Source organism: Stylophora pistillata, chromosome 11 (assembly GCF_964205215.1).
Source record: "Stylophora pistillata chromosome 11, jaStyPist1.2, whole genome shotgun sequence".
Classification (NCBI taxonomy): Eukaryota; Metazoa; Cnidaria; class Anthozoa; order Scleractinia; family Pocilloporidae; genus Stylophora; species Stylophora pistillata.
In genome coordinates this window covers 5,401,383-5,425,000 of record NC_142529.1, presented here as the reverse complement: position 1 = coordinate 5,425,000, position 23,618 = coordinate 5,401,383, and the positions used below count along the sequence as shown (strand labels likewise).

The 23,618-nt window shown below is 37.7% G+C and overlaps 2 protein-coding genes across 4 annotated transcripts; both read right to left on the bottom strand.

Moving 5' to 3' along the window:
• Nucleotides 1-2,706: 2,706 nt before the first annotated feature.
• On the bottom strand, nt 2,707-7,391 carry LOC148719778 (uncharacterized). 2 transcript variants are annotated; one of them, XR_015992900.1, is made up of 5 exons: nt 7,268-7,391; nt 5,173-5,482; nt 4,364-4,406; nt 3,790-4,049; nt 2,707-3,407 (listed from the first exon to the last, which is right to left on the bottom strand). XR_015992900.1 is itself a non-coding variant. In XM_088737494.1 (5 exons), exons 2-5 carry the CDS (start codon nt 5,398-5,400, stop codon nt 3,390-3,392), a joined length of 363 nt encoding a protein of 120 aa, XP_088593620.1. In that variant the 5' UTR covers nt 5,401-5,482; nt 7,268-7,391; the 3' UTR covers nt 2,707-3,389. The 2 variants fall into 2 exon arrangements, 1 of the variants encoding a protein (XP_088593620.1); XM_088737494.1 differs by having other exon boundaries at nt 3,976-4,049.
• Nucleotides 7,392-7,848: 457 nt separating this feature from the next.
• LOC111324018 (cell adhesion molecule DSCAML1-like) lies at nt 7,849-22,201 on the bottom strand. 2 transcript variants are annotated; one of them, XM_088737428.1, is made up of 10 exons: nt 21,937-22,141; nt 19,101-19,414; nt 18,754-18,898; nt 17,868-18,181; nt 16,682-16,829; nt 15,297-15,599; nt 13,963-14,229; nt 13,443-13,709; nt 11,959-12,240; nt 7,849-10,806 (listed from the first exon to the last, which is right to left on the bottom strand). In XM_088737428.1, exons 1-10 carry the CDS (start codon nt 21,998-22,000, stop codon nt 10,442-10,444), a joined length of 2,469 nt encoding a protein of 822 aa, XP_088593554.1. In that variant the 5' UTR covers nt 22,001-22,141; the 3' UTR covers nt 7,849-10,441. The 2 variants fall into 2 exon arrangements, with proteins under 2 accessions (XP_088593554.1, XP_088593555.1); XM_088737429.1 differs by having other exon boundaries at nt 10,555-10,717; nt 21,937-22,201.
• Between the last annotated feature and the right edge of the window lie 1,417 nt (nt 22,202-23,618).

Here is a 23,618-nt window from a genome sequence, read left to right as displayed (position 1 = left end):
AAATATTTACATGCCGTATGCTTTTTCGATCTGCAAATTAATTCGCTTTTCCTCCTTTTTTATCCCTCAATATAACATTATAGCAATTAGATGTTTGCAAAAACGTAACTACTTTCTGACGGAAAAGCGCGTTGAAGCGTTTCCTCTTTGTGTTTGTAGCCTTGCTGTTTATCACACCCATTAGACTTTTCAGGGTGAAGATGTAAACACATTAGATCAACAACAACAACAACAATTTATCACTTATAGAGCGCTATTTACAATGACAGATCAAGAGCGCTTTACAATCAATCCTAACCCGCCCATCCCACCCCAGGGGAGGACATCCATCACACAGTGATCTCGTGCGTGGGAAATTATCGTCTCCTACCCCTAACCCTGTAGGAGACGGGACCTCCATTTATTCGTCCCTATCCGAGAAGACTAGAATATCTAACCATTTCTTGATGTTATAGAAAGGTAGCATATTCTTCTCAATTATTTTAAGACCTTGAGTGTTGGTCCGGCCGGGACTCGCACCCTCGACCTCCCGCACAACAGTCCAGCGCTCTATCCATTGAGCTAACCGGGAGGCGGTTAGCTCAATGGTGTTACGGTGTTATGGATGCGCTGCGGAAGGCGTCAGCACATGGCATGTGGATTTCAGAGCTATGAAGCAAATGTTACCACCCGATAGATTCACTAAAACATAATTGTTTCAGACTCTCTTTCTGGTTGCTGAATGATTTGAAGTTTAAAATGACTTAGGTAAATTTGTCTTTGCTTCCTCACTGGGCAAGTTACAAAAGCACGACGGTTTTTAACCTTCCCGTTCGTTGTAAGATGATCTTTTCATGAAAAATATGGGAAACCCGGAGTAGCTCTTACCTTCTTGGTATTGATGCTGTCTGCATTAGTGACTAAGGTGCGATGGTGTGCGGAAGTCTTAGGGCCGGTTATTTGAAAAGGTTTAGCCGTTGTTTAACAAAACCGCGTTCTAGACTATCTTTAAAATAGCCGAACCTTTTATCTGAAAATTTATTTTTGTGAACAGTGACAAGAAGGCCGAAAACTATCAGTCGAAGGACGTTTATTCAATCGCTGAGTCAACCCTCAAATAAAAAATTCCTGAGGCCTGTTGCTTAAGTAAAACCGCTGTTTGGGTAAGACCTCATTTGAATAACTGGGATTTTGGCTTCAGTGCCCAAAAGTGAAAGACCTGTCCCACCAATTCCGCTAAATTTAGAAATTAAAATAAAAATACCGTTATTGATGCTGTCTGCATTGGCGATTAAGTTGCGATGGGTTGCGGAAGTGTTAGGCTTTAGCACTCAAGAGTGAAAGATATATCCAATCACTTCGCTAAATTTAGAAATTAAGATTATAAAAAAAAGTTGCAAGAGGATTTCAAATGATACAGTGCTCACCTGAAGTCAGAGGAAGAAGTAAAGCGAAAAAAGTTACACGGAAATCAAGCTGAGATTAAATTGCGCCACGTTTCGATTGAGTGTGTAACGGTATGCGATCACAACTCTTTTGCTTAAAATGCACCTAAACCCAAACATTTTTTTCACTTAACGAAATAAGCGTATTTTTGGGGTATTTTTGAGCAAAAATTGTTGAAATTCAGACTTTCGTGTTCTCGATTTGACGTCACATTACCCGCCAGAGCCATTTCTCTTTAAACTCGGTCGTGGGGCAAGATGGCGGCCGATTTTCCGTATTTTGATTGGCAACAGAAAATTAAAGATTTGAGCAAATTAAAAAATTTCTGCACAGAAATACTCTTAAAAGTAAGTTTATTTTGTCAAGCGAAAAAAATTTTGGGTTTAGGTGCACTTTAATTGAGCGGCCGTTTAAGCAGAAACCTCTTCTGACAAAAGATGTCTTTGTTTCCCACTATTCAAGCTCGTCTTTGTGTAATTTGTAGACATATCGTCAATACATCTAAATCTGTGGTTGTCAATCAGTTCATGTTAATTCTTAAATGATGGTACATTTAGCTCTCTGCTCTCTCTCGGTTTGTTCGGCAGTTTGAGTTTCACCCTTTGATGCTATGGATGTAGCAGTAATACTTACATTATTGAGCTTTTCACGTACGATCTATAACCTAACCAACTTAAAGGGCGCGCTCTGATTAGTCGATTTAGAGTCTATTTTTTGCCCATGGGTGTTTGCTACTAACTTGAGCAAATGCATGGACTAGTTATTGATATCTGCATTATTGACGAAGCGTGAGGTAATCCGCGAATTAATATGATTTTAATAGTAAGAACAGAATGCACTATTAGGTAACAGGAATCGTCCAATGTCTTGAAGAGTTATCAGCTGATGGATATTCACACAACAAGTTTAAAGTTCTTCTCAATAGTGTCGACAAACTGTAAATGCTCAAGTTAGAGTCTCACGCGTGATTTCCTATAACCGTGGTGCTCGCGTTTAGCGCGCATGCATAGCCCCAAAATTAACAAAATAGGGTACCTAATCAATCGTAAAAAATCAGGGATGAACAACATGACAGGATGACAATACATCCGAACTCACGACGGTATTTTGCTGATTGCGGGCACAACCCAGTTCAAGTAGATGGGCGGTGAATATTTGAGCAACTGAAGCTCTGCGATAAGCCTGGCGCTAAAACTATACATTGAATAAGTGCAGTTTTGCGTTGAATGTCTGGTTTAAAAAAGAAGTAGTCTACCGCGATCAGACACATTTTCGTGAAAAAATTTTATTTCTACTAAAACTCCTCTGTTGCTTCTTTACATTTAGAACCTATTTAGATGTTATTGCCCTGCAACAATCTTTCCCAGCATTTTCTCCTATCTGTAAATAATCTAGAATCTAAAAGATATCTTAGGGAGTAGAAATACTCTATCATATTCTATTCTCTTATCTTCAAAAACCCACCAACAATATTCTGTAACCCAGCTTTTTTCAATTGCTTTAAAGAGAGCAAAGCAATATATTGTTTTTACAGTTGAAAAGAATTCATTGTGCATAAAACTACATTAGAACATAGTTAGCAGAACCGCGCAATCAAATTCAATATATACTTAAGCGTGCTCAAAATCCCGATAGTGCACGCTGACAGCTTCAGGAAATCGCTTCGCCAGAAATTTTTTATTTCGCGCGAGCGGCCATTGTTAGCGCAGGGAAAAATAATATATTTCGCGACAATATTAAATGGATACAAACAGAAACTCGGCCTACTAGTCCGAAAACGAAGACAATGTTTCGATCTTTTCCCTTGGGCTAGAGTTCTTCAATGAGGTAGAAAAAGAGAAAAACAACGGAAATCTGGCCATCTTTCGTCCATGAGTAGTTAAAAGGAGTGTAACTGGCTGCTTGACATGAGAGAGAACACGGGATTTGCTTTCCACATAGCACTGAGGAAGGGGAAACGTCTTTTAGAATGCTGGGTGGCACTGTGTGTAAAGAAAAGAAAGTGTAATGAGGCCAAAATAAATTCACGCAAAATTTCAGGAGAGGGAGGGAGGTCTTGCGTCGTTGGCTTGCAAATAAGTAAGAAGTTTTCTCAGTTACTTCTGTTATTGTTGTTTTCCACCCTCTCTTCCAAATCTAAAGCATTTGGTTAGTATCAAAACACAATTAACAGGAGTAGGTTGAAAATAGGTTGGGAACGATCTCATTGCTTCGTATGGTTTTGCCAACTTGTAAAAGACACCATCTAATCTTAAAAGACACCTAAAAAGACACCATCTCTTTCACGGATGCACTTTAAAAATGATTAAATTTATTATTATGCAATTGCTAAAAAATGTTACATGTAAATCGGTATTTGCGTACCACTAGCGATAACGAGTGTCGTAGCTGAACGGCTCTCTCCAAATATATTCATAGCTTTGCATTCATAAACGCCACTATCACCTGGAACAACATCTTTTATAATTTAGTATCTTGCCGTTGTCCCTCAACTGAACGCGAAATATACTTTTTATTCCACGTAACAGAAGCCTCAGGGTCTCCACTGACCTTACAGTTCAACACTGCCAGCTCGCCAATGCCTAGAATGGTTCTCTTTTGTAGATCTTTGATGACAAGTTTTCCTGAGTTTTAATAAACATGGATCATTAATTTCTTCAAGGAACTCAGGACTCGGAGCAGCTTTACAGCTTCTCTCTTCCTGACTAAACCATGCGAAGGAAGCACTTCAATAAATTGTCAACTGCAACTTGGTTACAAACAAAGTCCGATCACCAACACGGCATCGGAGTCTTAAAACAGTAAACTACCTACGGATTAGACTACATTGAATTAAATTTGGTTGACGAATGCTTACAAGGCTCTGAGAAAGTAAAAGTACAAAAAGCAAAGTAACACAAGAACACCACACAAACAACCCTCTTTAAGAAAACAGTACCTTCGGTGTCCAGGTTTACGTAGTTACTAGAAACATACACCGTCTGCAAAATATAAGCATAACAGACTAATTATTCATGTGTAACTTGTGATGAATTTGGGTATGGTGTGGTAACTATAATATCAGTTCAAACAGTAGAACCTGTACTTGATGGTCAAACTGGAATATGCAGTCGGTTTTCAAAGTTCCCACTAATTACCGAAGTTTCATATCTATTAAGTGGTCAACTCCATTTGGCAGTTGTGGTCACGTACCCTTTACCGAGTCCCAACAGTCTGCTTGTATTGTCTTCCACCTATGTTGAACAGTCACTTTAGCCAGGTCACTTCAAACTTAGAATAATCTTTCAAGTAAAATTTAACCACATTCATCTCCCGAAATCAGTGTTGGTAGATTTTTTGAGCGAGTGTTTTTTTTAACATTAAGCTGTCAATTACGGCATAAAATGACGTTTTGTATCGTTTCTTTATAATACCCCTATCGGTGGAACCTGTATTAAGCAGCCGACCCTATATAAAGCTGTCACCGCCTGATTTCCCGTGGGTGACCGCTTAATACAAGTTTGACTGTCTCTAGATTCCTAAACACTATTAATACTAAAATGCAAAATTTAGGGGTAGAAACGGAGACCTCTTGAGCATTACAAGCACTGCATTTACTAAGACTAAAGGGCTGATAAACAATGCAAGATAATAGTTTATTAGAGGGGAGGTTTCTGAGACACCTGAGATGAAGTCAGATTTGCCACTCAGTGCTTACATGGAATTAATAGAATATCACTTTCTAATGATAAACGTTTGTTAGAATACCTCGGAGACAAAAGCCCTCAGGAACACTTTGTAGTTTGTATTCAGCTGCAGTGGTTTGTTGTAATAATATTCCTCACCACTACTTCTCTTACTCCTTTCTTTATTACAAGATTGCAGTCCATTTCCAATTATAAATTCCTGAGTTTTATCAAAATCGTTTCCTCCAAATTGAAAAGCCACATAAGCTGCAGGAACAGAAGATTTGTGCGCTTCTTCATACGTCATCATGTCTTGCGTCGTAAATCCTCTTGGTGGTTTAATAGCACCAGTGTAGTCTGAGCTGTATTTTATGATGATAACTTGAAAAAACCTGCAAGATAAGTCACATGATACAAGTGATGTCAACAGTATCTTGTGATGTCAATTGTTACATATACTTTCTTTTGCATCTGCTCATGGCAATGCACATTTCTGATCATGTTTACAGTAAAAAAGAAAATGAACTTTAAATTACATCATGTATTTAACAATTATTCGACAATATTCACCGAACCTGAGGCGAATAATTGTTTTAGTATAATTTCAGAGCTGAACAACAGAGAAATGTCTAAAATCAAAACGTTTTAGTAACATTTATTAACATTTTATCATAACATTTTATATAAACCGCGCGGAGCGGTTTATATAAAATCATATAAGGAACCGCTCGACCAATCAGATTACTGGAAACTCTTTGCTCAGCTCTGAAATTATAATAAATTGCAAAATAAGAAAGCGAAAGTTTCATCATTTCTGACTCGCTCATGTCTCCAATGTCATTTCTCCGTTAGTCAAGTCCTTCTTATGCTATTAGTTAGCAAGAAAAAGCCCCTAATCGTTAAAATAACGCATGAAATTAAAGTAAAATTGCTCAGTCACTCGAACCTTGCATTTAATTTTCCAGGAAAACGTGGAAGCATAACTTTAGCTAAAATTCTACCTCCCTTTGAATTCGCGGAAAAAGAAGGCGCAGACGGTGTTTCTTTAGACCACACCTTAGCTGGGGAGAAGAGAAAAGAGAGCTCGCTTACGTCAGACACATCTAACGATATTTGGAAAGAACAAAAAAAAATTATTTTTAACTTAAAAGACATTGTTGACATTTTTATGAGGTGTCAAATATAATCTGGAATTTTGTTGGTCTTACTTCTCCGCATTCTGTGAGTGCTCCGGAAAACTAGGATCACCTTCCATCGTGTTTATGTAGAAAATACTCTGTGTGAATTCCAAATGCTCTATTATCATAACAGGCACGTGAATTCTTTCCTGTTCTGGTCTTAATTCAGTTGTTTGTGCAGTCATTTTGGTAAGATCAACTTATCTACTCACCAAGTTTCCACTTTGCTCAACGGCAAGACACCGTAGGTTTTAATTAGAACAACATTTTTTCTTTATGTTATCAGGGAGAAAAAGTATAGTTCTCTCAAACAAATATGGATTAATCTAAAATCAACCTTGAGTGTTGGTCCGGCCGGGGCTCGAACCCTCGACCTCTCCGCACATCAGTCCAGCGGTCTATCCATTGAACTAATCGGGAGGTTAGCACTTTGAATTCAAATGTCCTCAAAGCATTGTGGATTATCTTCCTTTTTTGAGCAAGTAAGACAAATGAGTCCCTGTAATGACGTGGAAGTAGATGTCCCTATCGATTTATCAAAGGAAACCGCGCAAGCCTACAAACAATTTTGCGATGATAGTTTCGAACACTGTGTGCTTCGGAAAGCAAGCGCCGGTGTGGCTTGTAAGCTAATTCAAGATGTTCATGAAAGTGCTTTAAATGGACGTAGGGATTGATGTGAATAATAATATTCGTAGATAAAAATTAATATAACCCGTTATTATGATTTTTTAATTCACATTGTTTGAATTGACTATTTAACATTTTCCGATTAACAGAAGTTCAGTTGGAAGAGCATAAACATTAGACTGGCGACACGCGGTCATTTTTCTCTCCCCTTGTCTCGCACCCCGCACTCGCGACTTGCACTTCGCGCTTGACGTCTCCCGTTTCGTGTACGGCTAAATAAACGCCTGTTATGCGGGCTGGTACCTATATGTCATCATATAAGATGGTACAGTTTATGTAAATGTTGGTTAAAACACTTCTGGTTCTTACCATCTTCCATTGATGTCCTGAAAACACTAGCACTTTTGGCCCATCACCAGCAGAAGTAAAGCACAACACTTGAAAGTCATACTCAGTGTATTCATCAAGTTTGGTAACTCTTGTTGATGTGTTTCCATTGTCAATAGTCAAAGAACTCGCAAAACGTGAGGCCTTCTTTTTATAAAACAGTTTATATCCTTTGATGATTCCACGTCTGGAGCTTTCTGGTGGTAAGTGCCATGAAGCTGTGATACTGGTTGAAGACTCAGTAGTGACAATGAACTGAGAGGGAGGCCTTGAAGGAGCTAAAATAGAGTAGTCACGTTTGAATTAGAATCTTTAATTAGTGAATAAGACTAAGTGTCATTTTTTCCTAATAACTGCATTCTGTAAATGGTGAAGCTATGACCTGCTATCACGTGCACTTCACGTATCACTTCACATGCACCTCCGCCAATGTAATCTATCGCATAACTAACTTGCACTTATTGCAAAAAGATATACATCAGCGAAACAGGCAGAAGACTAGGTGACCGATTCCGAGAACACCTTCGAGACGCGGAAAGGAATGACAAGGACACATCGAAGAAACCAGTCGCTAGACATTTTAATTTACCTAATCATTCTAAGCAACATATGGCAATCTGCGGTCTTTCCTTACACTTAGGTAGCACGGAAAGCCGTAAAAATCTTGAACAAAAGCTCATCTTTCAAACCGGCAGTCTAAATCCCACAGGGATCAACGAACGCTTTTCATTCCACTAATTTATTCGTGTTTTTCTCATTGCCATGTTCCCACCAATAACGTAGCTCCATTTTCTGCCTTTAAAAGCACACACAACCCACAATTCCTCAATTCTCTCCGACGAAGCGCTAACGCTCGAAACGTCAGCTTTTGTAATCGTTACGGTGGCCAATTTACCATTTCAACTTTGTTGATATATCCAAATTATGACCCGCCATCGCTTACACCACTGAGTTAAGGATGCACGCGGGAGCTTGTTAACCATGAGAGAAGCGTAAGAGTCGTGCGAGGCGATAGCCGAGAGTGACTTTAGCTTCTTGAGTGCATAGCAGCGTACACCCATGGGCAAATGGTGGACACTAAATTGAACAGTCAAGATTGCACACTTTACTTTGGTTGTTTGACTATTGAATCCCCTAAAGTCTTTTTACGAATACAGTAATGGGTTGATTATTTGAATGTTCAACCCGATTGCCTTGTTCGTTTTAAAAGGTGCGGATCATTGTTTAAATCAGAGTTGACTTCTTTCAATTCATTAATTCAAAGTAGTGCCTTCTTTAAAAGATACTAGTTAAAGATATATCACTTTATTAGGCTTTTCTCTGTCTACATCTAATGACTCTCATTTTTAGTAGTGGTTCAAAACACACCTTATACTTTTAACTCAAATTTCCATGCTGTTACACTGAGTTTCACGGTGCATATAGATTAGTTATCACACGATAACACGGATTTGTTAGGTAAGTAGTTTTTGTGTTTTTTGTTTTTGTGGTTCTAACGAAAGGCTACTGTCGAGCTGTACATGATTCCTTGGTATGGCATCTTAAAAATATCAATAGCAAAAGATATAATTACACACATACAAGAAAAATATAAGAAAAATTTAAGAAATGAATGTGGAATAAACCAAAACAAAGATTGTTGCACGTCAGAGAGGCCCTGAGGCCCTACTTATAAACTGCCGTGATGGTCTGTTCTTCAAGTAAACTGACTGCATTCGCTTCTAGGATTTATCGAAGATGCTATTGTGATCACTGTACATCTCATATTTTCTTTACTGTGATTTTGAATAACCCCTTCCCATATGATACTAATAGTGATCATGACGATGATATGGAAGAAGGCAGTCCAAACGCATGGCACTTAATTGCCAAATGTTTCATTGCTTCTTTCAGCGAGACAAGAACAAAAAGTATGTCAGGAACCGAAGTACCGTTTCTAATAAACAATTAGACTCCATGTTTCTGTTCGTCTGTTGACGTCAAAATGTAGTGAGAACACAAAAGTGGCACACGAAGAGCAGCCGAGTGTGGCATTGACGCTCTTACAATAATATATAAAACAAGATGTTCTTAATGGTGACGTCATCTATGAATCTGTCCTCCATTACCTCATACATAAATAAATAAATAAATAAATGACAATTTATATAGCGCCCTATCCAAAAGTTCTAAGGTACTTCACAATCAAGGTAAAAAGTAAAAATAATCGTTGATTAAAATAACGTTTAAAAAGATAAGCTTTAAGATTACGTTTAAAAGCGTTAAGATTTAAGATCTATACTACATTTTATTACACGACTCGGACAATCAGAGGGCCAATAACTAAAATCAACCAATCAAAATGCTCTATTGCCGGTCAATATTCTCTCAGTATTGGACTGGGCACTGTCCCGAATGGTCCCGAATGATACCGTACTTGTGTCCCTTTGAACTTTAGTCGTATAATAACTCTCTTATTAACCAAGCTTGCTCGGTACCGTACTGGAAGAATATCGGCCCTCGGTCTCTTTTGTATGGACCTCGCTGCGCTCGGTCCGTACTGTCAAGACCTCGAACCGATATTCTCCCAGTACGGCCCTCGCGCTTGGTTAATAAGATATATTTATGGTTTCAGGAATGTCATTCCACAGCTTAGGTGCAGAGACAGAAAAGGCGCGATCGCCAAAAGATTTCAACTTGGAGCGAGGAATCACTAACAAGTTCCAACTCGATGATCGCAAAGACCTAGTAGGCTTAGAAGTTTCTAACAAGTCACTGATATAACTAGGGCATAAATTATTTAAAGCTTTAAAAGTAAAAAATAAGATTTTAAAAATAATCCTCCGCTCCACGGGGAGCCAGTGCAGTTCCCTCAGTACAGGAGTAACGTGATCATACTTGCGACCACATAAGATCAGCCGTGTCGCACAATTCTGGGCTAATAGCAATCTAGGAACTAAATGTTTCGAAAGATCATATAACCGCAGAGAATTACAGTTGTCTAATCTGCATGTAACGAAGGCGTGTACTAACGCCTTAGTACTACTAACTGACAAAAACTTTCTAATCCGAGAAATTTAGGTAACAACAAATCAGAAAATGTATATAATTAATCTTACTATATAAAAAAGGATGGATAATCTGAACTAAACAGATACAAAATCAGTTTTGGAATTATCATATTTTCTCATGTACTTCTTCATTTCGTTTCCAGCCATTTTCCTTCCGAAGCACCACATTGTAATACCCACGGTTCTCAGGTTTTTCCTGTAACGATTGATACTCAGTAGGAACACGAGACTCCTGAGTGGAAGGCCTGGGTTTGAGTTCCATATATGTGCTTCGATCTGAAGCTTGTTTGTCACGTGACTGTTGATCAGGTGAAGATTTGACGCCATCAAAGTCAACTTTTTCTTTGTTTGGTATCCTTTTATAATGAACAGCTCGTCTCCACTGCCATATCAACCCACAAATAATAATGAGCAACACGACCACAATACAAGACAATGCGATCACACTAGCAAAGAAGATGCTTTGTTTATCTAGTAAAAGAAAACAAACGGCTTTAGAACCAGCTTTTAAACACTGAAAACTGTTTAGTAACTTTGTTTCAATGAAATAATGTTGCTTTTTTAGCCAGCTTTATCCTGAGTAATACGACGTTTCTTTTAACTTCGAAACATGAAAACAGTTCTAAACTTTCTGTTCTCTCGTCTCGTGGTCCGAATCCTATTGACTCGAGATTACGTTATCAAGTCACCATATGACTTCCAGTAATCTCTAAGAGAAAAAACGACATAATATAGCCTTGACCTCTCTCAATAATGGTACATATAGCTCTGTTTTGATTTAGTTACAACCTGACAACTCAGTTCTCATGTAAGAAATGATCGACCTGAACACTGAAAAATGTAACTTCCTACTGAACAACGTCGGTGTATCAGACCCGTACCGTAATGAACATTGAAAAAAGGACTTTGATTACGTAATCAGTGCCTTCGTTCTAATTCAGAGTAGCTGGAGTTTTGTTTTGTTTCATTATCGAGTTTACCCCCATATTTTCGAATGATATTGTTCACAGTTTGAATCGCTTACGTAGCTAGTCGTTACTGTTTGAACCGGTTTACAATTACACCCTTACTAGAGAACGCCTCCGTTAGTATCTAGGAGTTGGAGTTGGGAGATCGAAGGAGTCAGCAGGCCAAAGTTTTTTTCTAAAGTTTTGTCTGTTCGAGTTACGCAAAGTTAAAGTTTCTTTACGCCTTTAAAACAGGATCAGATGTAAATTGCAGTCTATTGTATTCCGTTTCGTTTTCCTTTCGGTTTCGCTTCTTTTGAAATTAGCCTTAGCGCTTTTCTTTATCGTGTACATTGTAATTTTCCCCTTTTAGTTTTCACCGCACGTGTATAATATTCAAACGAATCGATGATCAGATTAAAAGTTGTAAAATCAACTTTGTGTTGTTTATTTCTGCCCTGTGGTTGGCACTTCCCAAACTCTAGTGCACCACGCCCCGCGTCCGCTGCACTCTGGGTAACGCGACAAGTAAATAACGTTGCTTTTGATAGAAACCTGTGTAAACAGCTGTAAAAGGAAGCCTAAAAACTTCATACCGGACTTGAAAGTTTCCAGCTTTCCAAATGTTTGAGACGAAACGTTTTCGCGCGTTCGAATTGTGAAGAAGAATATTTACCTTGATTATCCTTAGGAGCTAGGAGAGTGATTTTATAGGCTGTTGATCCTAGGCTGTTTGAAGCGTGACACACATAATCCCCATAATCTCGTCCATCCCGTGGCGTGACAATGATACTGTTATTTAATAACTTCATGTTATCACCCGTTGGAACCTGACCATCTTTCGTCCATGAGAAGTTCAACGGAATATAACTAGTTGCTCGACATGAGAGTAAACACGGAGTTTGCTTTTGACACATCACTAAAGAAGGGGAGAGCTCTTCGATAATTCTGGGTGGCACTGTGTGAAAGAAAGAAAAATGAAACGAGACCAAAAGAAATTTTGACAAAATCATGCTCATGCCAACGGAGATTTGTATAGGTAATCACATGATTTCGAGTGCAATTTGGAATAAATAAGCATGAGTAAATTTTTTCATAGACTAACAAAATTGCATGAGCCCGTAGGGCGAGTGCAATTTGTGGTCTTTGAAAAAATTTACCAGTGCTTATTTATTCCAAATTGCACGAGAAAATCATGTGATTATCTATGAATAATATACATGAAAAAATACGAGGTAGCTTCTCATAACTACGCAGAAGGAAAGCGCGCGTATCACGTGCAAAAATAATTTATTCAAACCCTGCAAGAGACATTGACCTTGACATTGACCTTGACATTGACCAATCATTCTGACCAATCAGAATGTCTGGTTTGTTTCTTTCTTTGCACTGAATTAACTCTCTTCTGCACTGAATTAACTCTCTTCTGCACTGAATTAACTGAAAACTGCAATCATCTTAACCAATCAGAACTGAGAAATGTTTTCATGTATATTATTAAGTGTATAACAAACATATGGGGACACTTCCATGATGTAATTTTGGTTTGCACGTTTAGTGGTGGTTTGCTTTGTTGTTACTGATGTTTTTAATTGCAACCTTCAAATTCAACAAGTAGTCAATGACCTGTCAAAAGTGGCCAGAGTATTTTTGAGACCTGTTTCTACGGTGATCATCGTGGCGCTTGGTATAACCATAGTAGGTCATTAATTTTGGTAGAGGTTGGCAAATTCTCTAAAAAAAAAAAGAATAAAAAGTCTTTTTCTAGGATAACACTTACATATGGTGCACGAAAATAACACAATTACTGGTGAACCAGTAGTTTCCATTGTGGTCCTTGCAAACAAATGAAACAAATGGTCTAAATTGAACATAACATCATTAAGAACCCCAACCGGCCGGAGGCAAACCAGTTGGCTATTTACAAGCGTGGCCAAGGATCTGCACTCGGGGCTACCGTGAAACAAATCCAGTGGTCAGGGTGGAACTCGAACCCGGGAGCGGCGGATTACGAGTCCGACACTCTAACCACTCAGCCACACTGCCTAACGTATCGTTAAAAATAATACACCGACTCTTCCACATATTTACCTACCAGAAGAAATGATTACGTAATTGTTACTCAATGTTCTGCGTAATTGTAAATCAGTTTCTACGTACCAGCGACAAAGACTATCGTAGCTGTACGGCTCTCTCCAAACATGTTCACTGCTTTACATTCATAAACGCCACTGTCACCAGGAACAACATCTTTTATAATAAGTATTTTGGCATTGCTCTCCAACTGAGCGCGCGGTATACTGGTAAGACCATCTTTGGTCCAGGTAACAGAAACCTCAGGGACTCCAGTAACCTCACAAGTCAACACTAGCAGTTCGCCGATTGCTGTAGTTGTTCTTTTGGGTAGATCTTTGACGATAGGTTTACCTGATAAACGTGAAATAGTCAAGGCAAAGTATTCAAATCTAAAAGTAAAAATTATGCAAATAGTTTTTCAAGACATGAAAACTTCGTGTTTTTAGTTCCTTGAGCATGGCAATAGAAGATAAAACCTCACAGTAGGACACAATAAGTTTTCTCAAGACTATCTAATATCTTCTAATACTCTAGAGACATGTCTAACATCCATGGTTTTCTGCACCTCATAGAAATAGGAATTATATGGAACCCTCTTTCTTACCAGCCTCCTGTGTTTTCTTTATAACAGCTGTACTTTTTGGTCCATCCCCAACAGAAGTGAATGCCAATATTTGCAATTCATATTCTGTGTTTTTGTCAAGCCCAGTGACATACAGACTTGAACCCGTTCCATTGTTGATGGTCAAGAAGAACTTGAATCCTTTAATTATTCCATTTCTGGCGTCTCGTGGTGGTAACTGCCAAGATGCTTTGATAATAGTAGAAGTAACTGCAATCACAGTGAAGCTGCTTGGGGCTTTTGAAGGAGCTGCAATTGACAAAATGTAATACTTAATTCCTAACAGGTCCTGTTAGATAAACAATCCCTACATCACATGCACAGGTAAAATATCATTTCCCAAGTGCATAAAGTAAGGAAAACCAATGCCCTTGAAAAGAAGACAAAACATTAACGTGCACTGCTCAGTCAATCAAGCACTTTAATATGCCACACTAAGGTTTGCACCTGTACCACATTTTAGTTATCATCATCATCATCATTTCTATTTAGTAAAGCAAGTTACAGAGATTATTGGCAGCCAGTGATGCTGATGTGGATCTACAATTAACTAATAAAATGTGAAGTAACAAACAAAACAATTTATAAAAATTACCCTATGGTATTTATAAAATACAACTGACCATAATTAACTTAACAGTAAATTCAGTATCAAATCAATAAAATGAAGTCATAGTCTAATAAAAATTTCAAGCTGATCTATCAAATTAGGGGGTCAGATCCTACAGCATCAAAACTCAAATAGGATTCTTAGGCATTGATGCCTGCATGTGCTTCTAATCTACTTTACATTGGAAGTCGTGATGAGACCTAGTGAGTTTACACTGCATAAAAGGATAATCAGTCAACTCTTAGGTAACACACAATGAAGTCCTCATTTTTTCTCTTATCAAGCAAAGAAATAATCAGTACAGGTGTTCTCTAATTACCAGCAATTACAGAAAAGAAGCCTGAAAAAATTTTAGGCTTAAATCATATTTGAACCTACGCCTCTCAAATAAATTAGTTGGGCACTAATACTTTCCTTCCAGCATATGTGGCCTTGTAGCTCACTTGAGAGTAGCATGTAAATGGCACCTGAGAGGCTGAATCCTGTCAATGCAATGTGCCCTAGTAGCTCACTTAATAGTAGCTCACTTAATAGTAACGCCCAAAATAGTACCCGAGAGGCAATGCATTGATTTTTCAGGCTTCTTTTTTGCAATTTTGAAGATAATTTCCTCGTTTAGCTTTCATCCACAGGTCCAATGAAATTTATTTCATAAAACTGTAGGTAAAATAATTTCCTCTGTCACCATCATCTATCATGCACCCACCATCCTCCTTTGTTCTCTCCACCTCGACTGGGCTTTTTGCTCCATCACCATCAGAAGTAAAAGCCAATACTTGAAATTCATACTCTGTGTACTTGTCAAGCCCAGTGACATTTCTACCTAATGTTGCTTGGTAGCTAATTGTCAAAATTGTTGCTGACCCGCTATAACCTTTCTTTTTGTAGAACAGTTTAAACCCTGTTATGGTTCCATGTCTGGCAAAGACTGGTGGTAACTGCCAGGAAACTGCAATGCTGGTGGAAGAGCTTGCAGTCAACTTGAAGGCAGTAGGAGGTTGTGATGGAGCTGAAATAAACAACAATAGTTGTTTGTTATACTTCGTAGTTGATTATTAATGGAGATGTTAATTGGAAGTCATTTGCCGCATGAACATTATCTGGTCACTTTCATGGCTGTGTCAAAGAGTGCTGTACAGTGCCACAATGGCATGGATGAAGGTAAGCAAGAGGTACATATTATTTCATCACTCATTTATTGTGTCTTTTTTTAATATCATCTCATGTACTACTTTTCCCTAATTCATTATCGTTAAGCATATGTAAGAAAAGAGGCAAAAAAAGAGGGGATGAGTAAAAATTAAGACTGTTTCAGATATGACTGAGATGTGCAAGTTAGCGATTTACACAGCCCATGTTGTACACATGAATAACTTTGGTCTATTTTATGAACTTGTTAATTCTCCTTCACCTGAATTGCATTTTTACATAGTAAGTGATTTAATTCCATGACCTGTGCACTTTATCCCAGAGTTCACCTCTTGAATTTGATTTGAGCTTGGTGCATTTCTCTAGTTTTCATCTAGTGCAATTTAGCATTTCCCTTTGGTTTTTCATTTCATTTATTTATTTTTTCAAATTTTTCCTTGATCTGATCTATGATCAGATCAGTCTCAGATTTTGTACTTCAGTTCTTGATGTTCTTTAATATTTTCAACTTTAATCATTCGTCTAAAAAGTTTTCCTTCCCAGATTCGGTTTTGAATTTTGTCTCAGTTAAATGTTTTCTCAGAAAAGTTCAAAACTGTTCCCAGGTGTAACCAGATACAAAATGATTTAAGAATTTGACTGAGATCGGCAAAAATCTTGAGTGATCTACTTCATCATCAGATCTGTGATCCGGTCCAATTGATCTGTTCCACGATCCATTTCGTGATCCAATTTGTGATCTGGTCAGTCAGATCCGACCTGGATTTTGTTGACATCGAAAAAAAAACTCTCACCTGATGAAGGCTGAGACTATCAATATCATTGATTGCCTTTAGCACAGACTGTAAAAGTGCCTAATCTTGCCTTCCACTAGGGGTTTCTCATTACAAATTCATTTTCACTTCGAGGGGAGACAAAAACAAGACCTGAGCAAATAAATACCTTTAGTTAGAAGGACTCCATAAACTTCCACTCTCAGAACCTTCCAAGCATGATATGCTGTTGGCTCAAAGCGAATAATCCTTGCAATTGAAAATTTCTGAAGACGGTTGGTTACAATGCCATTCTGATCTGAGTTTCCTTGAAAGACCTATATATAGTTTGTGGTATAAAATGTGAAATAGTTTTTTTTTTCAATTATCAAAATTTTTTTAATTTACTGCATTCACCACTATTAAGTATCAACTATTTATGTGTCCCTAACAGCTCAACCAATCAGAATTCTTGGTTTTTGTTCTTAGAAATCTACCAAAGAACCAGTTTTGTAACCCTGTTTTAGAAGTTGAAATATCCGCCTTTTCTGGTGATCTTGAGGGAGAAATATATGTAGTTTAATAATACAAGAGGCAGTGGTTTGATAGAAGACACCAAACATGAAGATATTTTTCAAAGGCACTTTCAGTTAAATTTTCCTTTGGTCTCGATAACCTACATTAGGAAAAGCATACTAGATCAAATGCAATCCCTAAGAAGAATATCAATGGTGGAAAGGAAAAGAAAACAAATGATTGAGCTCAGATTAATCAGACAGTTTTAAAATAACAAGGAATTAAACTATACTCTAAGATTAAATTCTATAAAGGCTACATTTTGCATTCATCCCAAGAGGAAACTCTAATTGTCCTAGCTATTTCCACAAAGGACAAAAAGTGTGTAGTTTATAAACATAAAATTATTTTGTTTCTACATTGTTATACTTTCCATTATTATACTTTTCAGTCTTTTCAACGAGCACCCAAGGATTAGTATTCCTGTCCAGGTATTGATAGTACTTGCTTTAATTAATACCTCCTTTGTATTCTTTTTAACATTTCCTGAACTTTCAAGGTAATACATTAATTAAAGTTAAGCGGTAATGGGTTAAGTGAATCCACATGATGAGGACGAAGTAACATTAAGTACACGATATTGAAGTGAACTGTAAAATTGCATGTATGCACTGTAGCACAATGCATGCATGCACTGGGATGAACAATGCATGTTCCAGAAACAGAGAAAAGAGGGAATTCAGGCAGTCTCTTGACCTAGTAAACACTTCTTTTGTGTCCCCCCTCTTGACTCAAAAATTTAATCAGAGGTAGAAGACCTACTTTTGGCTATTTTTTTTTTTACCTTAATATAAACCTACCCTGTCAACATTGTCTTCTTGGTAGGTGACAAAAGTGGTACCATTCAATGATAAATGAATCTTGTACTGTGTTGTCCACTCATCAATGTCATTAGCTCCTTGAGTAGCAACTGCACAGATGATATACTCATACAGCAGGTCAATTTGAAGGTAGTCATTTTTATTTCTATTCTTGGGTCCCCATCCCCTAGGACCTCCTTTAAGGCGACCTTTAAAGGGTTTATACGCATTGTTATTAAAGTGTGATGAGGCAGTGAAGCTGCTGTCGGGAATTTTACCACCATACGCCAGACCAATGGCCTCTATTTCACAAGCTGCAAGATAAATCAGCCCTTGCATTTTTTCACAAATTAAAATTATAATAGAAATGATCAATCAAATGACTCCTACAAAGGATCTGCGGATCAAATATCACCTCAACTTAGTTGGTATTTTTACCCAATACTAATAACGCCATTAATGTGTATTTCATTTCACAAAAAAAACAAATTGATCCACAAAGTGAACATGCTCAGATTTCATACTAGATATTTTGAAGTTTTGATCGAGCTCCAACAATTAATTTGAATTCAACACCTAATTTCCTATCAGCTATTCTCCTTCAATGTGAGTTTAGTTTTCTGGGTGAGTTTTGAGACAATACAAAAATGAACACTATTAGAATTATAGGTTATCGAAAAAGGCTTGATGTCTTTGATGAGTGCATAAACAGTAGTTTCTACAATTTTAATAACTTATCCAAAAAACAAGCATACATCATGTAAACAGCTACATGACGGGGTTGTAGAATCTTAACTACCCTACCATAAACCAGCAATAATTAGAATTATAATGATAATAAAGGAACAGCAATCCATGCAAAAATAAATTTAAGTTTCAAACTCACTTGGCTTTTGTTTAACTCCGAACACCTCTGTTCTCATACACACCCCACCCCAATGTGTATTTGGCAGGAATCGCAGATATCTTGTTAACACTCCATAAACAACATGCTTCACTTCTGAGTTCCTGTCATCATTTCCTCTCAGAAACTTCCAAAAAACCAAATAGTCACAACTCATCATCAGTAAATTTTTTTGGCAAGTTAAGAAGATAGCTAGAATAAAAATATTAAAAGTGTAAATAGCCTAACATATATCAACAGTTCTTAGCACAAATGGATTTTTCAAAGTGTATGCTGCAATTTTGGTAACATTTATGTCTCACATTGTAATTACTACTGCATGCATTTACCTTCACTTGTCCACCTTCTTTGTAGTCAAACCAGTTTGTCCCATTTGTGGAAAATTGCAGTGTGTAGCTCTTCACCCACTTATCTGCTTGAGAATTTCCTTGTGTAGACACAGCACAGATGACATGAAGTGTCTGTAGATCAATCTGTAGATATGGGTTAGTGTCACTTGTTCCTGCACACCATGATGATCCTGATGTGTAGTTCAGTCGACCATTCTCGGCAGGTGTGTTGACACTTTGTACAGATGAAGCGATAATGTTACTGTTTGAAATTGTTCCACTTTTCATTCCAAGATCTAAATCAACACAGGCACCTACAGAAACAAAATTTACAATTGCATTATACCATTCAATTGGCATACCCCGGTACATGTAGCCCATAACAAATAATTTGGATATATCAACAAAGTTGAAATGGTAAGTTGGCCACTGGAATGATTGCAAAAGCTGACGTTTTGAGCGTTAGCCCTTTGTCGGAGTGAAGGGCTAACGCTCTGACGATTCGCTCCGACGAAGGGCTAACGCTGAAAACATCAGCTTTTGCAATCATTACAGTGGCCAATTAACCATTTCAACTTTGTTGATATATCCAAATTATTTCGTTACTCCCACCGACACAGCCCCAAACAGTTTCTTTCGAAACTATCAGCCTTTATTCATAACAAATAATGCATACTTCATTACAGTTCTTTAATGAAAGAGAGACTATGACAATGATAAATACAATTGTTTCGTTGAAATACAATAGTTTCAGACTTTGTCTGTTTGCTGAATAATTCAAAGTTTAAAATTGAGCTAGTTATACAAGCAGATTGCTTTGTTTAAAATTGCCTTTTTTTGCATGATAATCTTTTAATTAAAAATAAAATCCAAAACTAGGGGTCAGCTCTCTTATCTCTTTTATATTGAGGCTGTCTGCATTAGTGATTAAGTTGCGAACGTGTGAGAAAGTCTTAGGTTCCAGCACTCAAAACTGAAAGAATAATCTGCAACCAAATACCCTGAAGGCAGTAATTACTTGGGCATCCATGGGAAAGCCCGAGTCTTAAATGCAAGCCATTCTTAGTCGCCAAAAGACGAATCAAATGTATGTATGTATGTTCCATACATAAACTGCGGAAACTGGCGATGAGTGCAACAACTTGTGTTGTCGTGTGCTCGTTCTTCGTAAACAACATAATTTACTGAATGCTGTGTTTGGTGGAGACAGCTTTGCAAAGACTCCAGACTTATACGCTCACCTCACATACAATGCACACGCCATTTGTTACAGGTAGGCCCAAACTAAATGATATTGAGCTTTTTCGGAATGGGCTGGTCCACAAACTCTAGAGCTTGAAAGCTAGCCAAATATGCAAAGTTCTTACTAATTCTCACGAGATGGCAAATGAGCCATGTGAGGGTTCAAACTATGAAAATACTTGCAAAACTGTGACAGCCGATTCAACAATAAGCTAGCTCTGATGCCGAGACAAACACCTCACTTGCTGAAAAGATCAAGAATGTTCGTCAAACACAACTTCAAATGCAGTGCTAACAACAGAGAATTGGATAAGGATACTGACAGAAGCAACTTATAAGGTGAAATATCCTGTTTCTCAGTCATTGGTTTCTATTGGGTTCAATACTTTTGAAGTACGATTTGGTATTTCGTACATAATCACTATTATTATAGTACAAGTGCGTGACCATGAATGCTGCTTCAGTTGCTCTTCGCATGGAGTTGTATGCCTACAACTCCATACGAAGATCAACTGAAGCAACCTTCACGATCACTTGTACAATAATGTACTTATAGTAGAAGACATGATGAATACTCTTGATGACTGATCTACTACAAAAAGCTGTCAATATTACTAATGCACATTAACATAATGATGTTGCAGTGTCAATAAAAGTACAACAATTCAGATCTGTTCATGCAAAGTATGTATATTATAATTATAATCGTGTTTTGTGTGAATGCCACAGCTATAAACGTGATCGTGAACCAAGCAGAGTACCACTGAAGATGTTAAAACGTCTCTCTCACAAAAGTAGAAAACTGCAGAGTTATGTACGGAGCCGTTGAAGAAGAAACGTACCAAAGTCATCGAAAGTCAACGATCTTACTTAAAATAATGCATCAAGAAAGGAAAGTATACACATAAAACAAGAGTCTGAGGTTTGCACAAAAAATGAGAAGGAAACCAATTTTTAGAATAAGAAACGTTAACTCTTCAATGAGATATGTCTACATTTCAAGTAGAGATAAACATAGAATGAAGTATCTCAAATAATTAAGGCTAGTGGCACTGGAGTGTCCGATATCGAAAATTCCTCACCCAGGTTCCGGAATTGTAGTTTCGTATAAATTTTACGCGTGGTGAAGTTAAGTAAAACGCTCCTCGAGCGTCTAGTTGAAATAAGTCATAAGAACGGCAGCTGGAAAAGTTTCAGAAAATAATCCATATCCAATAGTCAGAAATTAACAAAGAATTTCCTCTCGATAGCTTTATCAAACTTATGAAGAGAAAGAGTTCCATGTAACCCCACACATTAATTATGCATTCATTTCATAAAGACTAAATATGAAGGTTTCTTTGCAATACTCTATGCATAATTAATATATGGGGTTACATGGAACTCTTGCTGTGAAATCTTAGACAGTGCGACAATTTCAGTTTGTTAACTAGCCAAACTGGTGAATGGATCGAAAACCACTAGCCGAAACCGAATTTCTACTAGTCTGTAGCTAGTGGGCTGAACACGAAGTATTCTTGAATACCTGTCCGGCTACCGGAAATTGTTTTAACAATAAAAATTTCGTATAGAATTCAAATGATATTGTGCTCACCTGAGGACAGAGGGAGAAGTGCAGCGAGAAAGGCTACCCGGAAACAAAGATTAACTTGCGCCATGATTCGTTCGTGAGTATCGAAAACGATTGTCTTGCTGGTTACCAGTCGTTTTATATCCACGGTCGTTTCGTACCCAGTCGTTTTGTACCAAGCTAGGTCGATTCGTACCTGATAATGGTTTCCCTACTCAAGTTTTAAAGTTGGAATCGAATAAACGAACGAGTTTCTCACTGTTAACAACAAAGGGAGACAAAAAAAATCTTACTTGAATTAGCTGCTACTGAAAGACACAAGTATAAACAATGGACTGTCCAATTAAAAATATGGGCTAGTCAATAATTTAGTGTTCTTAGGTCACAAGTGTACACAACAGAATTTTGTCGGCGTGTTACTCACTTGACTCTACTTACCTACCCTTGTTGTTCGAAACGATCGACACCTGTTCACGCGCTCGGGCGTGAGGTATTATTGTTTATTATAATAATCAAACTGTGCTTCGTCAAGTACAAATAACGCGCGAGACGAGTACATTGAACTCGCGATATTTGTACTCTAGAAATATCGACGAAATTCGCCCGCACTGAAATAACAATTTGGCGTGTTAGATAATAAATCTCTTATTGGACATTTTGTTGTGTAGTATCGCTGGGTATTTTTCCTCGTTCTTATTTTGACGAGCCCGTAGGGCTCGTCAAAATACGGCACAACTCGTAAAAAACAGTCAGCGATACTACCCAACAAAACGTCTGATAGGATCTAAATAAATTATTGGGATGGGTACGAGCAGTGACATGATGAGGGGAGTTGGATGTTGATGCTTGGATTTCCAGCATCCGCAGCACAGTAGCTCATATTTCAGCACATTTCGGCTCATTTCAGTTACACCTATTTTGGAAAAAACTATAAAGAATGAAAAATGAAGAAGGAAAAAGCCGAACTACTTTCTTGCTACATGCCCGCCGGCCGAAAAATTCTCACAGAATTTCCTCCCAATCCTCTTGAAAGTATCTGAAGTTGCTTAATTAAAGCGATTCCAAAAGTTGATAAATAAACTTACATGCCGTATGCTTTTTCGATATGCGAATTAATTCGAATTCGCTTTTCCTCCCTTTTTATCCCGCCTCAATATCACAACGTTATAGCAATGTGTCTGAAGAAATGAAACTACTTCATGACAGAGAAGCACGTTGAAACGTTCCTAATTATGGTTCAGAATACGTAATTATACTCACAGGAGTACATTTTAAAATTTAACGAGGCTATCAATCCCTACCTAGCAAATACCTTATGTATTTCTTAGGTATGAGTAATAATAATATTAAAATGAACATAAAATTTTATAAAAGTTCAAGAATAAGTCACAGCGGAGTCTTTCAATTGCGGCGGTGCGACTCGCGTAAAGCACACGTGCCAAGTCCCATTACTAAGAAAAGAGCGTACTTGGTCAAACGTATAAAACAAGGGCCATGACGGTTTGATATACATCCGAACTCACAACGGTATTTGGCAACAAGCTGCGTTTCAGGCAAAGGGTAGAGCGAGTAGATGTGCGGTAAATATTCTACGCAACTTAAGCCTGTACATATTCATATGTATGTATGTAGCCTGGCTACGACTGTACATGAAATGGACGCAGTTCTGCGTCGCATGTCAGGTTTTAGGAAAAGAAAAACCTGAC

Bases quoted from the DNA above. Each gene is read 5' to 3' on its own strand.
- LOC111324018 (XM_088737428.1), bottom strand. From the start codon at position 22,000: ATGGCGCAAGTTAATCTTTGTTTCCGGGTAGCCTTTCTCGCTGCACTT. The intron at 18,182-18,753 runs GTGAGTTTGAAA...TTTATCTTGCAG, and splicing joins CGGAGTTAAACAAAAGCCAA to CTTGTGAAATAGAGGCCATT. The intron at 12,241-13,442 runs GTACGTAGAAAC...TCTTTCACACAG, and splicing joins TACGATAGTCTTTGTCGCTG to TGCCACCCAGAATTATCGAA.
- LOC148719778 (XM_088737494.1), bottom strand. From the start codon at position 5,400: ATGATGACGTATGAAGAAGCGCACAAATCTTCTGTTCCTGCAGCTTAT. The intron at 4,407-5,172 runs GTATTCTAACAA...TATATTTTGCAG, and splicing joins TGAGGGCTTTTGTCTCCGAG to ACGGTGTATGTTTCTAGTAA. The intron at 4,050-4,363 runs GTACTGTTTTCT...ATTAAAACTCAG, and splicing joins CGTAAACCTGGACACCGAAG to GAAAACTTGTCATCAAAGAT.